The 22,195-nt window shown below is 45.4% G+C and overlaps 1 protein-coding gene across 2 annotated transcripts in view; it reads left to right on the top strand.

Annotated features, from left to right (window-relative positions):
* Nucleotides 1-9,337, top strand: part of LLGL2 (LLGL scribble cell polarity complex component 2) — a 33,308-nt gene extending 23,971 nt beyond the window's left edge. The window contains exons 13-27 of one of the 2 annotated variants that reach the window (XM_059485655.1): nucleotides 14-167; nucleotides 265-369; nucleotides 1,139-1,431; nucleotides 1,691-1,844; nucleotides 2,120-2,270; nucleotides 2,947-3,063; nucleotides 3,576-3,742; nucleotides 4,417-4,681; nucleotides 5,781-5,931; nucleotides 6,466-6,503; nucleotides 6,955-7,002; nucleotides 7,522-7,564; nucleotides 7,787-7,841; nucleotides 8,257-8,318; nucleotides 8,671-9,337. In XM_059485655.1, coding sequence (XP_059341638.1) covers nucleotides 14-167; nucleotides 265-369; nucleotides 1,139-1,431; nucleotides 1,691-1,844; nucleotides 2,120-2,270; nucleotides 2,947-3,063; nucleotides 3,576-3,742; nucleotides 4,417-4,681; nucleotides 5,781-5,931; nucleotides 6,466-6,503; nucleotides 6,955-7,002; nucleotides 7,522-7,564; nucleotides 7,787-7,841; nucleotides 8,257-8,310 — 1,795 coding nt within the window. In that variant the 3' untranslated portion in view covers nucleotides 8,311-8,318; nucleotides 8,671-9,337. The remainder of the gene's footprint in view (nucleotides 1-13; nucleotides 168-264; nucleotides 370-1,138; nucleotides 1,432-1,690; nucleotides 1,845-2,119; nucleotides 2,271-2,946; nucleotides 3,064-3,575; nucleotides 3,743-4,416; nucleotides 4,682-5,780; nucleotides 5,932-6,465; nucleotides 6,504-6,954; nucleotides 7,003-7,521; nucleotides 7,565-7,786; nucleotides 7,842-8,256; nucleotides 8,319-8,670) is intronic. The other variant, XM_059485656.1, reaches the window with a different exon arrangement.
* Nucleotides 9,338-22,195: the final 12,858 nt, after the last annotated feature.

Raw genomic sequence — 22,195 nt, 5'->3', positions numbered from 1 at the left:
TCCTCCCCCCCAGGCATGAGGATGGCACAGTGAGGTTTTGGGATGCCTCTGGTGTCTGCTTGCACCTCCTTTATAAGCTGAGCACAGTGAGAGTGTTCCTGACAGATGCTGATCCCAATGACAACATGAACACCTTGGGGGAGGACGAGTGGCCTCCACTCCGCAAGGTGAGAGAGCTGCTGCTGGTAGAAACTTCCTGAAAACCCGGGGAGCTCTGATTCCTGCCCCAGTTAAAGACCAGCCCCTCTCTGTTCTCTTGCCTAGGTTGGTACCTTTGATCCTTACAGCGATGATCCAAGACTTGGGATCCAGAAGATCTACCTGTGTAAATACAGTGGATACTTGGCTGTAGCTGGTACAGCAGGACAGGTATTGGAATATGAACAATCAACATAAGCATTGTTTTCAGGGCAGGTTTCAGTGTAATTGGGAGATCTGCTAAAATTCAAAATGCTCATTTTCTGTCATGGTAAATTGATCTGTTTTCTGGAAATGATTAATGGAACCCTGCTCTGGTGAGGCCCCACTTTGAGCAATGTATCCAGCACAGGAAGGACATGGTGGAGTGAGTCCAGAGAAGGCCACCAAGTTCATTAGAGGTACAGAGCAGCTCTGCTGCAAGGAAAGGCTGACAGAATTTGGATTGTTCAGCCTGGAGAAGGGAAGGCTTGAGGTCGCCTAATTTCACCCTGGCACCTGAAAGAACCTACAAGAAGCATGGATAGAGGCTACTTACAAGGTTCTGGAATGACAGAACAAGGGGGAGTGGTTTCAAACAGAGAGTAGGTTTAGATTAGGTATTAGATAGGAAGAACTTCTTTGCTGTGAGGGTGGTGAGGCACTGTAGCAGGTTGCCTGGAGAAGTTGTGGCTGTCCCATCCCTGAAAGTGTTTAAGGTCAGGTTGGATGGAGCTCTGACCAGAAAAGATGTCCCTGTGCATGGCAGGGGTTAGAACTGGGTGATCTTTAAGGTGCCTTCCAGCCCAAGCCATTCTGGGATTTTCTGTTTTCTCTAGTTGGTTTTAGACATTATCTGCTGTGGGAGATGCTGTAGTTGAGCAGCTGTAGGGAAGGGCTGCAGCTTGGAGATCTGCCTGCACAGCAAAAGCTGCAGCAAAGGTTGTTCTCTTCCTCTCAGGTGCTGGTGATGGAACTGAATGATGAGGATGCAGAACACGTGGTGGACCATGCTGAAGCAGATCTCCTGCAGGACCAAGAGGGCTATCGATGGAAGGGTCACGAGAAGCTCAAAACTCGAGATGGGCCTGTTAGATTTGAAGCTGGTTTTCAGCCATTTGTCCTTGTCCAGTGTCAGCCACCAGCTGTGGTCACCTCTTTGGCCCTGCACTCGGAGTGGAGGCTTGTGGCCTTTGGCACCAGCCATGGGTTTGGGCTTTTTGACCATCAGCAGAAGCGACTAGTCTTCGTCAAGTAAGTGTCATCTTTCCAGGGGGTCTGTGGTAATCCTTATGTTAATGATGACCTGGAATTACTAACAAAGCGAGGTGTGATAAGTGATTTCTCAAGAGCTGTCACTGTAGCAAGAAGCTCTGCTTCTTTTTTCTCCGCCCTTGAAGATCTTCCAGAACATATAAATGTGTTCCAACATTTCTGTGTATCCTGCTGGACTCTTGGGAGTGATTGACCCCCAGCAGAAAGTGACCACGTGGCTACTATCTCCCTCTTCCAGGTGCACACTGCATCCCAGTGACCAGCTGGCCTTAGAAGGTCCCCTGTCTCGGGTGAAATCCTTGAAGAAGTCCCTGCGTCAGTCGTTCCGGCGGATCAGAAGAAGCCGTGTGTCCAGTAGGAAGAGGAGAGGAGGTGGTGGGAATGCCTCAGAGGTGAGGGCTTCACCTTTTTGGGGTCTGTCTGTTTGCAGCTTGGAACCTGCTAAGGCTGCCTAGAGCAGGAGATGCTCTCAGCCCTGCTATCAAATCAATAGCTATTGGTATGAGGGGAAAATGTTAATTTCTGATGCTCTGTTAGATAAAATCAGCCACATTTTTAGAAGAGATCAGAGGACAAGTTCACTGGTGTGCCTTTCTATTGCTGCCACGCTCCCTCTCTCTCCCTGCTGTGTCTATCCCTGACTGACAGTGTCTCCTCACCTGTGAAGGTGCAAGAAGCAAATGCCAAGTTTGACCAGGACGTGTTGCAGGAGATGGAGCTGGCTCCAGTCCAGCGCAAGATCGAAGCGCGCTCGGCAGAAGATTCTTTCACTGGCTTTGTGCGAACCCTGTATTTTGCTGATACCTTCCTGAGAGACAGTGAGTAGGAAAAACATCTCTCTCTTCTTCCAAATGGGTTTTTACTACTTCTGCCAAGGAGTGTATTAGGATTTACTGCCAGGAAAACTCGGCACCTCCTGTGTCCTACTTTGTGCTGTGCTGAAAAACTGATATAGAACAAGAGCATATGTTGTCATGTAGAATTGTTATTTAGCCATTCTGGGCTGCTGGCTAATCCAAGGCAAGTGGCCATTCATCTTTGAATCAGGTCTTTATGTGTGATTTTCACATGTGCTGTATTGGCATCTGACTTTCTAGTATAAACTTTTCCTTCTCTCATTCCTCTGAAGTTCACCCCTGTCCCCAGCAAAGCCTTTTAATTTTAGTGAAGGTGATGGCTGGTTGTGCATCAGAGCCCAAACTGATAGCAAGCACAAGTTTACTCTGCTCATCTGTGATATACCTGTGTGAAAACTGGACACAGCAATTGTGGTGGTTCATGTGGTGGTACTCATGCCTTTGCTCAGAGCCCTTTCTGAGGGCTGCTGGAGGATGTGTATTGGGAAGAGAATGTTAAAAACTTGCAGTTTGTGCCTGGCAGGTCTCCCCTAATACAAAGATATTTAGGGTGCAAACAGAGGGAGGTTTTGTGTAGCAAAGGAAAGCTGTTATGTCATGGAGGGTGCCTTGCTCATGGACATTTTTGTCACTCCAGGCTCCCGGCACTGCCCGTCCCTGTGGGCTGGCACCAATGGAGGGACAGTCTACGCTTTCTGTTTACGTGTTCCTCCAGCTGAGAGGAGGATGGATGAGCCTGTGAGGGCAGAGCAGGGTAAGTGCCTTGTGAAAGCAGGGTTCTGTTGAGTCTGAGCCATGGCTCACAGGAGTTACGGCCAGAAAAGCAGGGTCACTCAGTTAGTGCTGCTTATCAGTGATTGGAGCCAAGTGTGGCAGTGTCTGAGCTAAGCAATGCTCACTGCAGCAGCTGAACTGGAGCTCCAGGACTGCTTTATGTGCCTCAGCCTCATTTCCTACTCATTTCAGAAATGTAAATTAGTGTCAGCTGTCACTGAATTTTGCCATCAACCCTTGCTGCACGTGTTCCTTGTTCTGGCAGCTGGGCCTGTTGTCTTTATGTAACAATGGTTTCTGTTCAGCACACATCAGTCCAGTCTGAATGCCCTAATGCCCCTCAACTACCAAATCTTTTTAGGCAGCATTTCTATGACCACAGTATGTAGGTCTCCAGTGCTGAGAGGGTGTGAAGGGGTTTCTGACAATGTTTCTGACTAGACTCCTGTTTGTTTTTTGTCTTTGTTTTTCCTCCTTATCTCGCCTGTCTAGCCAAAGAGATTCAGCTGATGCACAGGGCTCCTGTGGTGGGGATACTTGTGTTGGATGGACGCAGCACTCCCCTCCCAGAACCTCTAGAAGTAGCACATGACCTTTCCAAGAGTCCTGATATGCAAGGCAGCCACCAGCTGCTGGTGGTGTCTGAAGAGCAATTTAAGGTGAGTGTCACCTATTGAGGGAGGGAGGTGCCTCTGAATTGTGCATGAAATCTGCTAAAGCACTGGGCACTGCTCAGTGGAGAGAGTGCTTGGGACTCTTGGGAGTGCTTGTTCTCCTGTGCCTGAAGAACTGCCCTGGGACAGCACTTCTGTTTGGTACAGTCCATAAATCAGGTATGTGCTGGCAAAATGGTGTTCAGGATAGCACTGCACATGCTGAATATAGAAATTTTATGCCTGTATTACATTATACTCTTTGGACAAGGCTGCTTCTGCTTTTGGGTAAGAGCTTTTCTGTTGTTAGTGCAGAACCAGCAATTTTGTAGGTATTTTTGTGAAGTAGCTTAAAAGTTTCTTGTTTTGCACACTAACTCAAACTCTGTTCTCTTTCTGTGTAAATTTGTAGCTAAATAGGGAAGAATTTTGAAAAAAAATGTAGGAGAAGCGTGGTTATAGCCTGAAGGGTAAAACTGATGTCAGAACAGAAAGACATTTTCACACTGCCTCTGGCTGATTCATTCTCATACCATGAGCAGGGGATTGGCTCTGGTTACACCTGTGTGCATTCCCTGTGAATGGAAACATTATCCAGGGAGGGAGCAGCAGATGTCCTGGGGAGCTGCTGCTGCTGCCTTTGTGCAGGAAGAGGTGTCAGTGTCTCATTTCTGGGACAGGTCTTCACGTTGCCCAAGGTCAGCTCCAAACTGAAGCTCAAGCTGACAGCCCTGGAGGGCTGCAGGGTACGGAAGGTGACAGTTGCCAACTTTGGCAGCTGCAAGACTGATGATTACAGTGAGAACGACCTGGCAGTGCTGACCAACCTGGGAGACATCCAGATCATCTCCCTGCCCTTCCTCAAGCTGCAGATCCGCTACCCCTGCATCCGCAAGGAGGATGTCAGTGGCATTGCCTCCTGTGTCTTCACCAAATATGGCCAAGGTGAGGTGGGCTTCTCCCACATCATCCCTCTTGTTGTGTGCTTGAGACAGTGGGAAACAGCTTAGTGCTTTTTAGCTGGCTGTGTACACATGTGAGGTTGTTATTGTTAGGTTGGACGTGACATATTATATACATGATTAGGGTTTAAATTTTTTTTTTAATTTTGCATGTTTTCTGACATATACTTTTAACAAAGCATAATCTTAAGTTATTAACTACATCACAATAACTTATTACATTCATTAATGCAAAGCAATTAGTGTCAATATAATAAGCAAAAGTTTTACAGAAATTTAATAAAGCACATATATACACATCTACTTGTGCACATAGTCCAGCTTACAAAAATTTTCATGTATCTTTTCTAATCTGTTTCTATGCTAACAGCCTTGCCTTCGTTTTTGCTATAAATACACTCAAAAATAATCAATTGATATTTCTTCTATTAACTCAGCTTTGCTTACAAGCCAGCTGTGAAGCCCCTCCATATGAGACTGTTTCAGAAATGTGTTCATTGTGTGTTTCTGGGCAGTACCAGCACATGGGTTAGGAGTGAGTTTATTCCATTACTGTTAATGAATACAGGAGTGAATAGTGGTTTTCAGCTTGGTTGTGCCTCTTAGATAACTTCCACCTGGCCACCCTCCTCTTGTCTGGTGTGGGTGAATGGTTCTCTAAGCAGCAGGCTCTGGGAAATGGCTCCACTGTGCCTCCAGACTGAAAATGGCTTTCACTGCCTGCCTTTTCAAATGCCTGTGTCTCAGCACTCACATTGCAAAGCTGAGATCCTGTGGCTGCTGAAGATGGATCACTGCTTTCCAGTTCATTTTTTGCATCTTTCTCTGGTGTTTTTCCCAAGTGTCAGCGCAGAACAACAGAATTATGTGTCAGCATAACCTTAAATTGCACAGTCTCTAGGCTAGCCAGAGGGGAGATGGGGTAATTTCTTCCTCAGTGATCCCTCCTTGCTTAGACAGAAGGAAAAGCAAACCCTTTCTGCCAAACATAGACCATGCCTAGATCTGTTCTTTTTTAGGATCACCTTTGGTTTGGAACTGTTTGCTGAGAATTGCCCTTATCAATTCCCAATCCCCTGCAGGTTTCTATCTGATCTCACCATCAGAGTTTGAGAGGTTTTCCCTTTCCACCAAATGGTTGGTGGAGCCCCGGTGCATCGTGGACATGCCAGAAGTGACAACCAACAACCACGTGCACAAGCCTGGCACAGAGAATGCTGCCAGGAAATCCAGGTAATGCCTGTAACACTCTTGCACATGACTGTGTCTGAGCAGGGAAGAAAGAAAACCCCTTTAAAGTTAACATCCACAGAGGGGGTGGCATCAGGAAATGTAACCTTCCCCCTGATGGTTTTCCTACTTGGAGTACATTTGGTAGGACAAAGCAGGAAGCTTTGGAACATCCCTAAGCTGGAGTCACAAACTTAGAGAAAGCCTTGGCTTGCTTTGCTTGTTCCCAAGTGCTGAGGCTGAGCTGTTGCTCTGTGAAAGGAAATCCAGTGTTCCTCCTCTCCTCTTGGAACATCAGTGAGTAACAGTAGATCTGACCCTCACAGAGATTCTACAGATTTTTATTCCAAGAGTTTAGAAGTGTTCTGTGGTGCCTGCAGACTTCTGCATCACCAGCATGTGGTGAAGCCCCTTCCCACACTCAGCAAACCATTTAGTTGATGTGCACTGGAGCCTCTTGTAACTGCCAAGAACACACAGAAATTCTCTGCACTCCTGTTCTTCAGTAATTGTTTTCTGCCTCCTGTCTTTTTTTAGGGGACCAGGAAATAGTCCAAGTGACTGTGAAGAAGATGGTAAGTGAAAAAAATAAGTGTACTGAGGGTAGCATGGTGTGTGTAAGCCTCAAAATGTCTTTCCTATTGCTACAGTTGATATTTTCTACCTAAGATAGGGAAAAATAAGAAGGATGTGGGGGAAACATTGTGATCTGCCTGGACTGTATTTTACTTGATAGCTCTGAAGTAAGTTGTGTGTGGAAGATTCTCTTACAGGGTAGAACAGAGTTTGCTGGAGGAAAGGTCTGAACTTATTTAGATCTTCTGTTGTCCAGACTAGTATTGCTGAAAGGAACAGTTCAGTGTGTGAGAGACTTTAAGGATTAGTTGTGAAGCATTCAGTAAAGTCAAAAAGGACTTAACGTGGGGAAAAAATCCAGTTCCATTGTGCATTTCTCCAAAACTGCACTTATTTCAGGAAAAGGGGAAAATATTGTTAGCTAAAACAAGTTTTCTTACTCTTCTTTAGAAAGGAAGTCTGGAAGGCTGATGGAACATGCCTTACTCAATGATGAAAGTGAGTGAGATGAAGTCTTGCTGCTGAGGGGGAAGGTGCCTTTCTGGGTGGGAGAAGAAGAAAGCTGCTGGGAATTTTGTGGATTCCAGTTCCAAGGGATCTGTAATTACTGTCAGAAATGCTGAGTTTTCTTGAATCCCCGGAAATGAGGGGTTGGACAGATAGCCATGCCCTTGGGCAGGGGCTGTTCTGCAGAGCTGCATTCCCTGCTGAGATAAGAGAAGGATCTTTATTTCCAATAGAACTTGTGTAAGATGACAGCTGGAACAGACAGTTCCTTTGGGGCTCTGGTACACAGGGATTGGCAACATTTCCTCTGGCAACTGACTGCTTCAGTCCTGTGTGCCAGCCTGCCCAGTAAAACCTGGTTGGAGAGGCAGAGATGATCTAAGGGCTGACCTCTGAGTGTGGGAGGCAGGTTCTGGAGGCTGCTCACTGGGAGGGTGGAATGTGCTCAGGCAGCTGCCTGAAAGCAGATTCCCCTGCTTTGGCTCACTGCTTTAACTCTCTGCTTTCCAGAAGTGCTGAAGGAGATCCAGAGTACTCTGGAGGGTGGCAGAGGGTGAGTATCGACCAACTTCTCCTCTTGATGGCTGGGGCTGGCAGGGGAGGGTGACAGCAGGGGGATGCCCACTTGATGGCAGGAATCTTTCTGCTGGAATCTGGTCACCTGTGCATCCCACAAGCTACCAAAGGGCAATAATGAGAGGCAGGTTCTCTTTCACATGCTGTCCCTTGACGTTTTTTATGAATAATGCTTTGTCTCTTTCTCTCCGAAAAGCAGGAGAGATCACATTCCCACCTCCCCAAGGAACAGGACTCTGAGTATTCGCATACAGGTTTCTATTTGTGTCAACCCATGCTGATCTAAGGGCAGGCCACACGGGCTAAGTTGGTCAAGGATGGGACTCTGGAGTTTTAATCCTGGCTTGACACTGTCCCTTGGATGTGTTCAGTGTCTCTGCTCCCATTCTGTCTGTACAATAGGGCTGAGCTACCACCACGGCTGCGGGGCTTTATCTCATCTCCCTAGGATGGTCAGGGGCTACCAAGTGTAGGCAAAGGACTACTGTCTGCAACAGGAGGCTTGGTGGGATTGGTAACTGCTGGTGTGGAAGGATCAGTGACTGCCTGACATGCTCTGCTCTGTGCACTTCCTCTGGACACTGCCTCATCCTGGTCTTCTGTTGGCATCTGGGAGTGAATGGGATGAGACTGCACTGCAATAAGGAATCTCTTCTTGTGTCATTGCAGGAGTTATGCAGAAAAAAATTCGGCAAGAAGTCCACTAGGACACGGACTAAGTAATGGAGGAGGTAGGTGAGGCTAAAGATATTGGAAGCAGCCAAAGGAAGCAGAAAGAATGAAATTTCTTAATAAGCTTCATTTTATTTCACTGCTCTGTGCAGAACTCTGACCTGAATTTTTGGGGTGGGAATCTGCTGGCTGAGTGGTGTGTCAGCACTGTTCAGCACCTTACATGCTACACCAGTGGTAAAGGAAGAGCTAAAAATCCTTTGAAGGCTCCTGACTCTTACCTTTATCACAAAGTGAGCTGGTGAGGCAGCCAGAGCTCCCAGCAGCCATCTGAGTCTATCAGCTCATTAGCTCTCATTAGCTTTCACTGCCTGCCTTTTAAAATGGCTTTTGCTTTCTTCCCTCCTGCAGCAGATTGACCAGAACTCATGGAGGAGCTCGTGGCATTGGACTGAGTGCCATAACACTACTGACTGGGCAAACCGTCCTGGGGAGCAGCACCAGTGCTGCCAGCAGCCAGGCTGGGGAGCTGCAGCTCAGTGCTCCTGCCTCTGCCTCCCCTCTAGTGCCTCTTGGAGACCTCTCCTGCTGGAGCCTGCCTTGCTTTAGGACAGCAGTGGATGCCAGCTCTGATGTACCACAAGCCTCTGAGTACACCTAACATTCAAATGTTTGCACATTTCTCTTTTCTACTGGGCTGGGTTTTAAATTATAAATGTTTTACTGCCTCGGTGCAGGATTTTAATAAACGCACACTGTTACCTCCAACAATTATTTTTTGTACATTTTTTAAAAAATCTTATGGGTATTTCAGTTTTAACAGAAACATTTAGAAATTTTCTTTAAGAAAAAAACCTTAAGTAATATATGCTAGATTCCTGTGACTGCTGTATGTGGTATCTGAATGAGTAATTTTGGGGTTTGTTTGTTATGGTACTGTTAACTGGCTTTATGGATTTGGGTAGAATCTATTTTTGTAGCCATTCAAATCAGAGGAAAACTAATTGAATTTGATTTTTGTTTCAACACTACATTGCTTTGTTTTTTTGGCAATAAAATTCTGAATTCCCTTTTGTGATCCTTGTCTCCTCTCATATCTATTCTGTCCTTCAACAGCTTCTTTTATGTTGCCCACAGGTGCCTGGGAGAAGGAGGAGCTGCCCTCTGAGCTGAGGGGAGCAAAGAGCACTCCTGGAGGGAAGCAAGGTGGTGGGTGGGAGGAGCAAAGGGATTGTGTCACCATCCTGCAATCCAGATGGGATGGGGATGCCAGGAAAGGGCACTGGTTCACATCACAGTCCCTGGAAGGTCATTGCTGGTTTGTCCTGAATAAATGTGCATGATCACACTGGAGGGAGACAGGGCTGATCTGGCAGTGCTGCTGTGCTGTCTGCCAGGGGGTTTGGAATTGAAGCTGGTAAAACTCTGCAGAGAGCACTTTGGTCCTCTTTAAAATTTTTGTCCTTTATCCCTCACCTAACAGCACTTTTTTTTTCCAGCTAAGAAAAAGAACAAAATATTCTGAAATTACTGTAACTTGCTTGTAGCACTATGACAGCCAGTGAGGAAGAACTAATTCCTCCTGGAATGGAGCTGAGTTGCTGTCTTTGGCACACTTTGGAAACCTCTCCTTGGAAGCACTTTTGTTTCAGCCTCTCCTTGGGAGCCCTCTTGATCTTCCCAAGCAAGGCTGAGGAATCCTTTCTTACCTACAGCACTAGGATGGCACATTCTGTTCTGCAGGAAAAAATGCTTGTAGAGTTGCTCTGCTGGTGCTTCAGGCACCCTTCCTTCTAAAATTATTAATACCTCCTTTGAGACCTAATTTATTGCTAATGAGGTTTTAGAGAGCCTTCTCTTTCAGTTTCCATTTCTAAAGTAGTTTTCACTTCCTTATTTCTGTTTGCTTCATTATTTCCTTGTCTCTTGCTGCAGGACTGAAGCTGGCAGGGAGGTGTCCTGCTGTTTCCACCTCTTGTGCCAGGCATTGATGCTGCAAATTTACAGGAAATTATGGTTTAATCAGCAGCTTCTGAGCTGCTGTGACCCTGTGCATGTGCATCATCCTGGTGCACCCAGCTGCTTCTCTCTGCTCCTCACAGATGGACTCATTCTAAAGCCTTTTCTGAGTATTTATGTGTTGTGGCAGGCTTGGGGGAAGAGATGTGACAGTCTTACTCAGGGCAGAAGCAATTTATTATTTTCTCCCTGTTTTCACCCACATAACTTGAGAACTCCAGTAGGTCCACTGGAATAGTGAGAGATTCACAAAAATGCTACAATTTTTTGTAAACTCTAAAGTGCATTTAGATTCAAAACCTACAGCAAAAAAAAAAAAAAAAAAAAAAAATCCAGGCTTCTTATTTTCTTCAGAGGACAAGCCAGACTACAAATGGGATTGAGTAGTTTGGGATATGTGCTATGGCAGATTCTTTTTTTCAAGCAGAGCTTTGGAACTGAAGGATTTACCGGTATGAGATCCTTGGCTTGTTGTGGGCAGAGACATTAAGAATCCTTTTCAAGCTCCTATGCCTAAAATTCAGGAGAAATTGCAAAGGGACAGAGCAGGGCAAGGCTGGAACTCATGAACTGTGCTTTCAGTTGTGTTCTGAGTTGAGCGGGGAGGGATGGAAAGGCTTGTGACAGAATTAGGGTGTATTTTTTGTGCTGTCAGAAAACGAACAGCAAGTAAAATTGGTGATGGGATGAGATGGTCGTGAGGGGTGGAGCCTTCAATGAATGAATGTAAGCAGCTTTTGAATGTAGTGAGGGGGAAAAAAATCCCTTTTCATCTCTCCCTTTCAGGAACTGCCTTCTGAGCCTTGTGGTTACTCTCAGCCTGCCCCTCAGCTGACACTAAAAATAATGGCCTGCTTCTGATCAGAGGATTCAGCTGCTGCCAAACCCCTCGAATTCTGTGCCTACCTCTACTTTTCACTTGAACTCCTTGTCTGGGCTCTGACAGAAGTTTGCTGGCCCTCTCCAAGAGCTAATGCTTTAATGCTTGGAAGCACTCTGAGGGCTCATTGGCCCTTATTAAGGTTATTGCCAGTCAGGCTTTGGCAGTGCTTCCCCCTTCTCCTGCTTTGTGCAGCCTCACGGGGCTCTGGCACTGGCAAGTGGCCCTTGGCTGCAGGAGCAGAGTTGCTGTTAACACTGACTTGAAAAAACCCTTCCAGCAATGCTGGCACAGCGTTCCCTGACCCCCACAGACCTGCTGCTCTGCACAGGGGACAGTCTTGGATCACAACTAAAGAACAAATTTTCCCCATCTGAGTCCGCATTGGGTCCCTAATATGGGATGCTGTTTTATAGTGGCCTGAGTTTTAGGTCAAATGCTTTCTGGTAATGTGAGCTCTTTTATAGGGTGGTGTGTTTGCTGCCAAAATTCTCTACTCCTAGAAAAGCTTGGCCTGGAGCTCTATTTTTTTTTTTTTTTTTCAATAGTAATACACGCTTTCCTCAGATGTTTAGGAGTTGAATATTTGCAGAATTTGTCTAACAGTTCTATTAGAAGAACATAAAGTTGGAAGGAAAAGTACTTTTCATCTTGGTCTTGAAGCCTGAGGCCTGTCTGGTTAGTGAGAGGATTAATTTTTTTTACAGCTTAATTGGTCTGTTTCTTAGAATATGGTTTGTGTCTGTGGCAGCTCAAAGGATTTCATGCCTGGGCTGTGGTCCTGAATTCAGCCTCCAAACCACTGCCTCTGTGGCCTCATGGATTGGGATCCCTTTAATAGGAGCAGGAATATGTATGGCTGAAAGATGAGACAGACTTTAGTGTAAAATTGCTTCTAAAACCCGGCAGTCCTTGCTAAGCCACATCAGACTTTATCTCTTTCAAGCAAAGCCCAGGTTGTGTTGCAGCTGTAGCTGATTCCCTGGGGGAAGCAAGGTGGAAAAATTCCTTCAATATCTGCCACAAGCCCTTGGTCACAGGAAGGAAACTCAGCACCTTCACTCACAGCCCCAAGCCCCAAGTGCTTGGGTTATTCCTCAACCTCTCTCTCCAACATGATGATGATGATGAGGGTATCTGATCAGCTTTCTGGGTCAGATGCAGCTTCCCAGAGGCCCTGCAAATCCCTGTGTGGAAAGGCTGCTGTAGCTGCAGGATGGTCCTTGAGATCATCCTGGCATTGATGAATTTGTCCCAGCTGCTGCCCAGGTAGGAATGGCCTCTCCCAGGTGTGATTTTCTTGTAATGGAACTGATGTATGCCCAACTCCTCATTTCCATCTTGCCTCTTGTTCCTTTTATGCACGTTGGCTGATCCATGGGGATGAGCTTGCTGGGAACACAACCAAGACAGGAGAACTGAAAGGCTCCTTGCCCTTGTGGCCTGTTTCAGTAGGAAGGCAAACAGATAAAAAGGCACTTTGAGGCTCTTCCCTCTGCTCACCTTTTCCCCAGCTAAATGAGTAGAAACTGATCTCTCCAGCTCCTTGGGCACAGCTCTTGCGTGCAGAGCTAAGTTATATTTTAAAAGGTTTTTCTGGCAAGGGAGCCCTCTTTAAGATGGTCCTGAGCGTGTGCTGACAGCATCAGGCAGAGCCACCCGAGTTGGAAGGAGCTGTGTCTCCAAGGGCAGAGCCCAGCCTGGCCCTGACCCTTGCAGGGCCAGACAAAGATCTCTTCCTCCTGTTTGCTCCTCTGCCAGATGAGTCTCTGCACTGTGTCCTTATTCCTACAGACTCTGCATATTCTTCATTTGTTTAAGGGCAATCTCCTCTGCTTATGCTTAGGGCAGGGTCTCCAAGAAATGAAGCTTGGATTCTGCTCACAGTCTCCTTCCTTAAAGGGAACTTCCCTGTATCAGATTGTTGAGCCCTTGAAAAGTAGGCTGAGCTCCTAAAAAACCCTAATTGGTAACACAAGGACATCTCTGAGCTGCTGAACATCACCCCAAAAGTCAGATATTGCAGCTGAAGCCCTGCTGGGGTATGAGTCCAAGCAAGCAGAGAATATTGCAGGATAAGAGAAGGCTTGGTGTTATTTCTTAGACAGTAAATTGAGAAAAAAGTGGCTTCAGCTATGGCTGGGGGAGCTTTATTCCAAACTGCAAGTTAGCCACAGGAATGGAATTTGGGAGAGGTGTTTTTCAAGGGTGGGATTGTTCTGTAGACAAACACATCCTCCTGACTTTATTGTGACACAGATAAGAGCAGATGACATGCAGGCTGTGACCAAAGGAGGTATCAGAGTCCTTAACCAGTTTGATTACCTGTGATCTTGTCAGTTTGCTCACAGTTCAGAGCTGGTGATATTTGCCTGTACTTTCATTACAGGAAGACGCTTTAAATGTAAGTTAACAGTAATGAGGATGTGAAAAAAAATCAATCTCAAGGAAATTCAGCTCTGTCAAGACAGATCCATGAAGCACAGTTCATGGAAATAATAAAATTTAAGCATTAGGTGATAGTTACTATGGATTTAACATTTAAAAAAGGCTGATTTAATTTTATACTTAAATTACTGAAGCTCCAGAGCAGGTGGCAATTCCTCAGCCCTAAATGCTCCTGAAGCTCTTTGCTGAGAGCAGTGTCAGCCCAGGCACTGGGATTCCTGTTTGCAGCATCCAGGGTCCATCCTAAAACACCCTGGTTTGAAATTGGTAAGTGATATATGAGAATTTCAAAGTGAAATAATATCATGTCATCTCTCTGAAGAGCTTTGCCCTTTTAAAGCCTCAGGCCTTGGATTGGACAGAAACCACTCCTGCTCCAATTCATCTCTGTTAGCTGATGTTGCACAGGCAGATTCCTCCTGACAGTTCTCTGCCCATGCATCTCTTCCTTAGAGGTTTGTTTAAACCACTAAAAAATCCTGTTTGAGGGTAAGATCTTCAACTAGTAAATTTTAGTGCACAAGAAAAGTGCCCATTTCTCAGTAACTTCATTCACAGGCATGAATTAATGTATCAGAACTCCGTGTGCCTCATTAATTAATAACATGGGATGCAGGTACCATTAACCTGGTAGATCTTCTTTGAGAAGGAACAGGGAGTACCTGTGATCCCTTTCTGTTTCAGAAGACTGACCAGGCTTGGTTCTGCAGGTGAACTTGCTCACAGAAGTACTTGTTGTGCATCTGCTTATGCAGAGAAAGAGTTTTCCATTGGAATGTGTCCTGCATGGAAGTGGCTCAAATTCTATAAACTATTTCCTTGTCACAGTGATATCTGGTGAGAGAGATTTATGTGAAGATCTCTCCCGTGCACAGGGAGAGGTGAGACCTCTCATAAAATGAAGAAGGATTTATCTACAGAAGATTAAGGCAGTTAAATATCTGCAGTGAAACACAGCATAAGATACAGGGTAGTTAATATTAAACGAGAGAAAATGTTTGTTCATCCTATAAAATAAATGTCAAGTTTTGTAAGCAATCACCTTGAGAAGAGTCTTTGAGTGTCTTCAAAAGCCTGGCTCAGCAAACAACACCCAGTTTGTTTCAGATCTTCAGTAAAAGCATAATAACAGTGCCTGTGCCTCAAAACTGTAAAGACAATATCACAACACATAAAAAACGTGAGTGGTCCAAAATCTCATGAAAGTTAACAAACTTCCACCATAGGATAATGTGCTTTTAACAGAGCCTCTGGCCAAGTTTCCAAACCAAACTTTCTTCCAGGAACCGTGGCCTTCCTGCACCCTCCCCCTGGCAGAGTTCAGGAGCTCCAGAGTTTCACCTTTGTGGCCAAGGTCTGTCCTGCCCTCCTGTGTTCCTGCTCCCTTTCTTCTCTTGGTGCACATGTGTGCTTTTAAATTTAATTTTTAACTAACTAATGCCTTATGATCTGGGATAAGGGAATAACCAGCCAGGGCAATTCCAGGCAGGCAGGCCTCTCAGTCAGGAGGAAGCTCAGCTTACCTGTAAGATCAAATTGCACTGAGGTGACCACCAGCACTGGAGCAAAGGAAACAGCTGGGGAATGCACTGGAAGGAAGGAAGGAGTGGCCACACCGACTGCAACATGAGACCTCACCCTTAGCCGCATGACTCCTTCACCCTTTATCTCTGCAAGCTTATTAGAATCTGCTGGGGATTTTCAACTACCTGGGTGTAATCATTTCAGCCTGCCCAATCTGACACTCCACTTTGAGCCTCTGATTTGTGCTCTGGGGGCTCAGCTGCTTTCTGCAGAGCACTCATTTCCCACGGGAGAGCAGCCCTGGGGCTGCAGCCCACCCCCCTCTATTAAAAACCCTCTTTCTTTCATGTATAATTGGGTTGAAACCCGGTTTAAATCCGGGGGATTTCACTAACTCAGAGGAATTCTCTATCAAACCCAGGCTTCCCAGCTATGCACAAACAGGGAAGGAGAGCAGGGACAGCTCATTTGGGGCCACCCAGGTTCCTCGGTGTGCCCAGTAAAAATAAAGTACAAACAGCCCATCCCGAGTCCCAGAGCAGCACAGAGCACAGGGAGCAGTGGGATGAGCCTGGGGCCTGGTTCTGGCTGCTGCTGCTCTCCAGGAGCTCACTGGTGCCACCAAACCAGGGCTGGGTTTAGTGCAGCCTTGCCTGGCCTTTCCTCCTGTTGTGAATAAGAAGCTTGACTAGGCCAACATTCAAGCAGCAATCAATTTATTATTTAATATGGTAAAGTATGAGCAATACAGCGCTGGGTACAGTGGGGGAAGTTTTCCCTCCAACTGCACACCAATAATTGATGGTTACAGGTATTTATAGGGGTACTCATCAGCTTTCTCAGCTGTTTCTATTTCCAATTTTTTTTACTCATTAGCAATTTTTATTCCAAATTATTACATCATGATTCTATACACTATTGTGATCTTAGTTTCTCAGGATGTATCTCAAAAGGAGGATCCCAGATGCTGGCGGTCCAGTTTCCCTTTGGTTGAAACCATAAACCCTTGAGGTGATGTTCATCTTCCTTTCTCAAGCTGTTTTTCTCTGCTTCAATAAGGCATGAGATAAGCATATTTCCTTTATATATATTCCAAAGCTATGGTTTCAAGGATACAAGTAATATTCTAACATTATACTTCAAAAGGTTATTATTGCAGAGCTTTTTATGGATTAAATGCAGGCAAAAAGCAACATCTTTAACACCTTAATTCCAATGCTCCTGAATCAACTAGGGTTAATTGCAAACAAAAGATGAGTTCAAAGGCCTTTTTCCATGCTTTATTTTCCTCAGTTATTATTAGAATTCACAGCTCTCCCATTGTCGGGGTCCACACATTTCGCATTCACAAATACACACATCGCCTGTTTGTACCTGACACGAAACACAGCTTTGTATTTCACACTCCTCGTTTTGCTCCTTTTAGACACGACCACAGAGGTCACTCGGGGGATTAGAAGGCAGAAGTCTGAGCCCTGTCTTAGCACAGAGTCCTTCAGCTCACCCAGCTCAGGTCCAGCCCTGGGGCCACTGCCTGCAGTGTAACAGAATCATCCAGCCCTGCTGCATGCAGGCAATCGGGCAACAAAGTGCTCCTGAAATATTGAAGGGGGCTGTTTTCAAACCTATGTAACTTAATTGTTTTGGTTTCTCCTTGCAATGAATATTTTATTTGGCTTCCTCGGGTTATGGCTGGGGAAGAGGCCCTTGGAGACCTTTTGGCTTGTCCTAAAATAGCTGGAAGAAAGCAGCAGAGCCCAGTTTGAAACAGCCAGAGGTCAGGAATGAGAGGTCAGGAATTCTCCCTCAGTAGCCTGGGGTACAGGATCAAAGGAGAATATTTGCTGTCAATATGAGGCAGCATATGATATGGAAGCAAGAGTGGAGATATTTTATATTAATGCAGTGGGGGGGGAGTGGTGGGAAGGAGGGGAGATACATAAAAAAATATATATTTTTAAACAAGTCTTAGAGGCTTCAGGGTCCTGCCTGGATTGTCATTTCTACTTGCTGCGGAGTCAAACCAAGAGGAGACCCTATTTATATATTTAGGGTGCCAATCTTCAAACCAAGTGTTCTTAAGAATTGCTTTGGCCAATCTCTTTACCTGAGCTACTACCTAGCAAACAAGGAGGTTGGGAATTTATACAAAGTGTAATTTCTCTGATCAATCACAGCCAGTTTCAACTCTTTCTTTGGTGTGATTTAGTAATTTTTAAAAATGGAGTTACTTTTTCTGTCTCTTTTATGCAATAGCATCAAAAGCTTTTCTTTTATGTAATTGACTTAAGAATTTGCAGTGAAAAGGGGATTCTGATGTTTTATTACTCTTTATTAACTTTTAAAAATCATAGCAGCTTCTCCTCCCTGCCACACACATGGGGAGCTTAGAGCTGAGAGCCCCGGGGCTTTTCTGCAAGATTTGTTAAGGAATTGATGCTCCACATGCCATCAGTCATTCTGGGCTTTACAGGAGAGATTTCTCTTTCCTGCAGAATGACTTGTGGACAGATAACAAAAGAAAGTGATGAAATAATTAACTGCACTGTGGCTCTACAGCCTCATTCTTGTGAACTAAGAGAAGTGGAGCATCCAGGGACAGAAAGCTCAGGTAAAACTCTTGATTTCTCCAGCTCAACCCCCAGTTTTTATATTTGCTTTTTAATGGAGGAGTCCTCAAGGTACAGAACGTAACAGCCAGGGGCTCTTGGAAAGAGGTGGACAAACAGGTCCCACCCAAACCAATGCTGCACAGCATCTAAAATCTTATCACATTTCATGTTTAGGTCACTTGTTCTGGTGGCTGGCCAGACCTGAGTTCATTTTGTTTAATCTCCAGCTCCTCTGGAAAGGCTTTTTGGGAAGAGGAAGGAAACTTTACAGAGCCAGTGGCACCCTCAGAACTGTTCAATCCTGTTCTCCCTGTGCTGTCCCTCTGCACCTGGGGAGAGCATGGGAGGCTCACCCTGAGCATTTGTGCTGCTCTGATTCCTGATTTATTGAGAGCAGCCCAGGCAGGGCAAAACCATCCCTGAATTAAACAGAGTTTGATGGACATGAACACTGCTGTGAGTAACCTCAGCCTGTCTGCAAGAGGAGAGCAACTTTATTTGGAAATTCGAGTTGAAAGGAGATTTAGTCGTTCTGCCTGATTTGGACTGAGATTTAGGCATAATGAGGGCAAAAATGGTGCCAGTTTTGCTGTCTTTTTCAGTGCTGAGCTGGAAACTGCTTTCCTGTTTCAGCAGAGAGCTTGGTATTGGCACAGAGAGAGCAGAGGCTGAGCCATCCGTGCTTGGCTCCCTGCAATAAAAGTCCAGGGCTGCAAAAGAAAGGGGCCCACGATTTCATTCTTTTCACTGGCCTAAGCTTTTTTTTTTAGGTAGTTTTTACTGTGCCTTGTCTGGTAGCCTCCTGCATTACAGTGGATGTGTTTTGGTTTTGGAATTGACCCTTTCAGTCTTTCTTTGGGGGTGCACCTAATCATACCACACCTGACCCTGACCTGGGTGAAATCCCACCTGTTCTTTTATCCCAAACTCTGCAAGCCAGCTGCTGATATTGCTGGTTGAAAAGTTCAAAAGATACCATGAGAAAGCTTGAATTATTGATGGCATTCTCCTTCCATACATGTGTAATTATCTGCTCTTGGGGCACAGCCCAGCCAGAATCCCTGTCAGACTCCCCAGGCTTGCAGGAACTCTGGAACAGACCCTGGGCTGCATGGGAACAAGGCATGGCAGGGGGAATATGTTACCTTTGCATGGATGTGACCTGTGATCCAGGTAAGGGGCAGCTAGCTGGAATCAGTGTAGATGTGTTACAGAAAATTACTGTGCAGAGTGATAAAAGAAGGGGTTAGAGCCATTTTTACAGTGAATGAAAATAGAAACTTAAGAATTAAGTTCCAGGCAGGTTCCTTTAATATTAATGATTGTACTTTCCTCTGTATGAGCTGGGAGAATCCACTGTGCTCAGGGAAGACAGACAATTCCCTGTTGGTCTTAAGCAGTGTGAGCTTTCTGCTCTTCTTTTTATCTGTAGGTTCATGCTGTGATTCCTGACAGCACTGAGGATTTCCTTTCTCTGATGTGAGTTAGTCTCATTTCTTCTAAAAAGAGAGAATGCCACGGAATTGTTCTTTTCCCTGTAGTGATTTGGGTGAAGTTGATGTGGTGAGGGGAGCTGAAAACTGATGAGCAGCATCTTTCACCTGCTGCAGTGTGCCCAGCAGGCAGATGGGCCAGGGCAGTTAATCAGAGCAGGTCTGATGTCAAAGGAGTTCTTTATATAAGCAGTGATTCAGCTTCCCATTCCCAGTAATAACAGTGGTGTTACAAACAGATCTGCTCTAAAGCCCTGTCTCTGAAGAATTGTCAACTCCAGGTTTTCACTTTCTAACCCAGATTCTCTCTGGGATCCTGTGTTTACTGTGAGTCAAACCAAACTCCTGTGTCCAAGCTCCTGACAAATTTGGGCAGTGTTCCTGACCTTCCTCCTCATCCAACAATTTCAGCATTTTTGGTTTTGGAAGGCTTTAGACACATAACTATCTAGCAGCAGCACATAAAAGCAAACCTTTATTTATTATTTTCTCCTGCATTTGGCACTGTAGAGAAGCTGAATCAACTTTAAGCCCCCAGGAGGACAGAACATGAACGACTATTCTGTACTGAGGATTTAGGGTCTAATTCAGCTGCCATTAATCTCAGCAACAAAAGTCTTGTTGCAGGATTTAGAGATCTAGGCCAGGAGTATTGGGGTATTAAGTGGGGAGGGGGGGCTGAGATGAGGTGAGCAGACACCTGTGTGTGCCAGTCCTGGTCAGAGAGAGGAGGATTGGTGTTCAGAGATGAACTCTGCCCTGGGCAGAGTGTCCAGGAGGGTTTCAACAGAGTCAGCTCTAGACCAGAACAGAAAAAGCAAGTTTAGAGGGAACCCTAAGGACACATTGTTGGGGAACCCTTAATTGTATGCAGCTGCTTTCAGGGCAGCAGCTTTTTGGTTCAGTATCAGAGTTGCAGCTGGGACAAAGGGAAATGCTGTTTTTCCCCATTGCAGATTGTTCTGTGGTGCAGAACAGCACAAAACAGGTGGTACAGAAAAGGAACCAACATTTGCAATAAACCCCTGTGCTTTGCACACACCAAATGTGCTTTTCTTAGAGCATCCTCCTTGCTGAGCTGTGGAAATCTCAAATGTGGTTTTGCTGCCCTCCTTGGAGTGACTGAGGTGAGACAAAATTTTTGATTCACTGAGTGGTTTCTTACAGAGTTGCTCCCAGAGTACTGGAATGCACTTTTTAATGGCCTTTTTTCAACATTTGTTTTAATAACTTGTAAATACACTTGGACAATTTTCAGTCTGCAATCAGGTCATAAGATATCTTGGAGAGTGGCTGGATTTCCATCTTTGGCTGAGGTACTAAGTGCTAAAAACTCTCATTCCTTGTCAGACTTTATAGCAGCTGTAAATGTTTAAAGCTTTTAAAGCTTGCTGAATTGCAGTCCTGACTGTGGTTTCCCCCATCCCCTTCCCTGGGGCAGGGAGATGTCTGTGGATGGAAGTTCCAGGAAACCTTGGCCAAAACCCTTTTGGGCTTGTACCCTGTGTACAGACATTGCACCCACAACCACTGGGGTGCAGGGGCAGAGTGTCAGACAGGTAAATATATTGTCAGCATCCCATAATAGTCTAACAAGTGACTGGAGGCTTCCAGATGCTAGATTTCAGCCTTTAAATAAGGTAACACTTGGTGGAGTTAGGAGGAATCTGTAACAAAATCTTGACTGCTCCATCCTCTGTTACCCACTGACAGAATTTGTAAATCTGTGATGGCTGGACGTTTCTCTTCTGCCTGTGGAAAATCCACAGAATTGGCTGAAAAACAAGGAGAAAGAAAAAAATGAGAAAATGGAGAGAAGACTTTAATAGAGAAAGAGAGGAGAGGACAAAATATATAATGGAATTTCCCTGTTCCATGTGCTGGTTTGTTCCCTGCCCATCACTGGGTAATGGAATTTCTAAGATAGTCCCAAATAGCCCCAACAGGAGCCTTTTAATCTGTTTTCTTTGGGAAGATGTTGCAGACTGATGGGTTTCCTTGCTGTAAGATTTTTCCCTTAGTCCCATTCTCCTCATCCCCTCACCTCCAAGTTTTCCTTTCTCTGATCCATCATTTCCTTTCATTGTGTTCTTACTGTTCTGTGGTTTGGAGCCTTTCCTTGCAGTGTTTGGTGCCAGGGACCCAGACCCAGGCTCTGCCATCAGCAATTCATTCACTCACAGGGCCCCAGTGGATGCCTGAAGCAGCACAAGGTTGACTCAAAATAAAGAGTCTGGAGAGCTGGAAAGGGCAGAAGTGATATTTTGCATCAGCCTAAAAGATCAGCACCCACCCTTTGGACACTTTTACATCTTTTATTCCATGCATCTGATTAGAGGAAAGATAAAGTGATAAAGGGGTGAACAGCTGGGATGCTGAGCATTTCCCACAGTGCCAGGGAATGCCAGGGCACTCAGGGGCAGCTGGGTGATGTTCTGACACACTGGAGCAGGGTTTGCTTCTGATGTTTGTTTCATACTGATCATTGGATGTGTTCCTCTCTTCTGCAGCATGAAGAGAGAAGCAGAAACTGAAATAAAATAATCATTCTATCTTGAGCTACAGTGTGTCCAAACCCTTCTCAGCTGTAGAAAATCATGGACACGTGGCCGAATGAGGAATTCTTGGGGTGTCCTGTGCAGGCTCAGGATGATCCTGGGTGATCCTGGTGGGTGCCTTCCAGGTCATCATATTCTGTGATGGTATGATTCTAATAAAAACAGAAAATCATGCTGATTTGTGACAAAGTAAGCCAGAGATTAACCTGGCACAGGACAGTCAGTTTGGCTCTGTAAATGTTTATTTGGCTCCACAGAAATGAGGTAAATTAGTGCTCAGGAGCTTCTGGCTTCCCTTTGTAGCTTATTTCACAGCAAAATGCACAATGTTTCCCTTCACAGGTGAGTCAAGATAAGCCCTCACATATTCCTGAGCACCAAGGAAATGCCTCCTGCCCGATC

Source organism: Ammospiza nelsoni, chromosome 19 (assembly GCF_027579445.1).
Source record: "Ammospiza nelsoni isolate bAmmNel1 chromosome 19, bAmmNel1.pri, whole genome shotgun sequence".
In the NCBI taxonomy this organism is placed as follows: domain Eukaryota; kingdom Metazoa; phylum Chordata; class Aves; order Passeriformes; family Passerellidae; genus Ammospiza; species Ammospiza nelsoni.
This window is presented reverse-complemented; position numbering and strand designations above follow the sequence as displayed.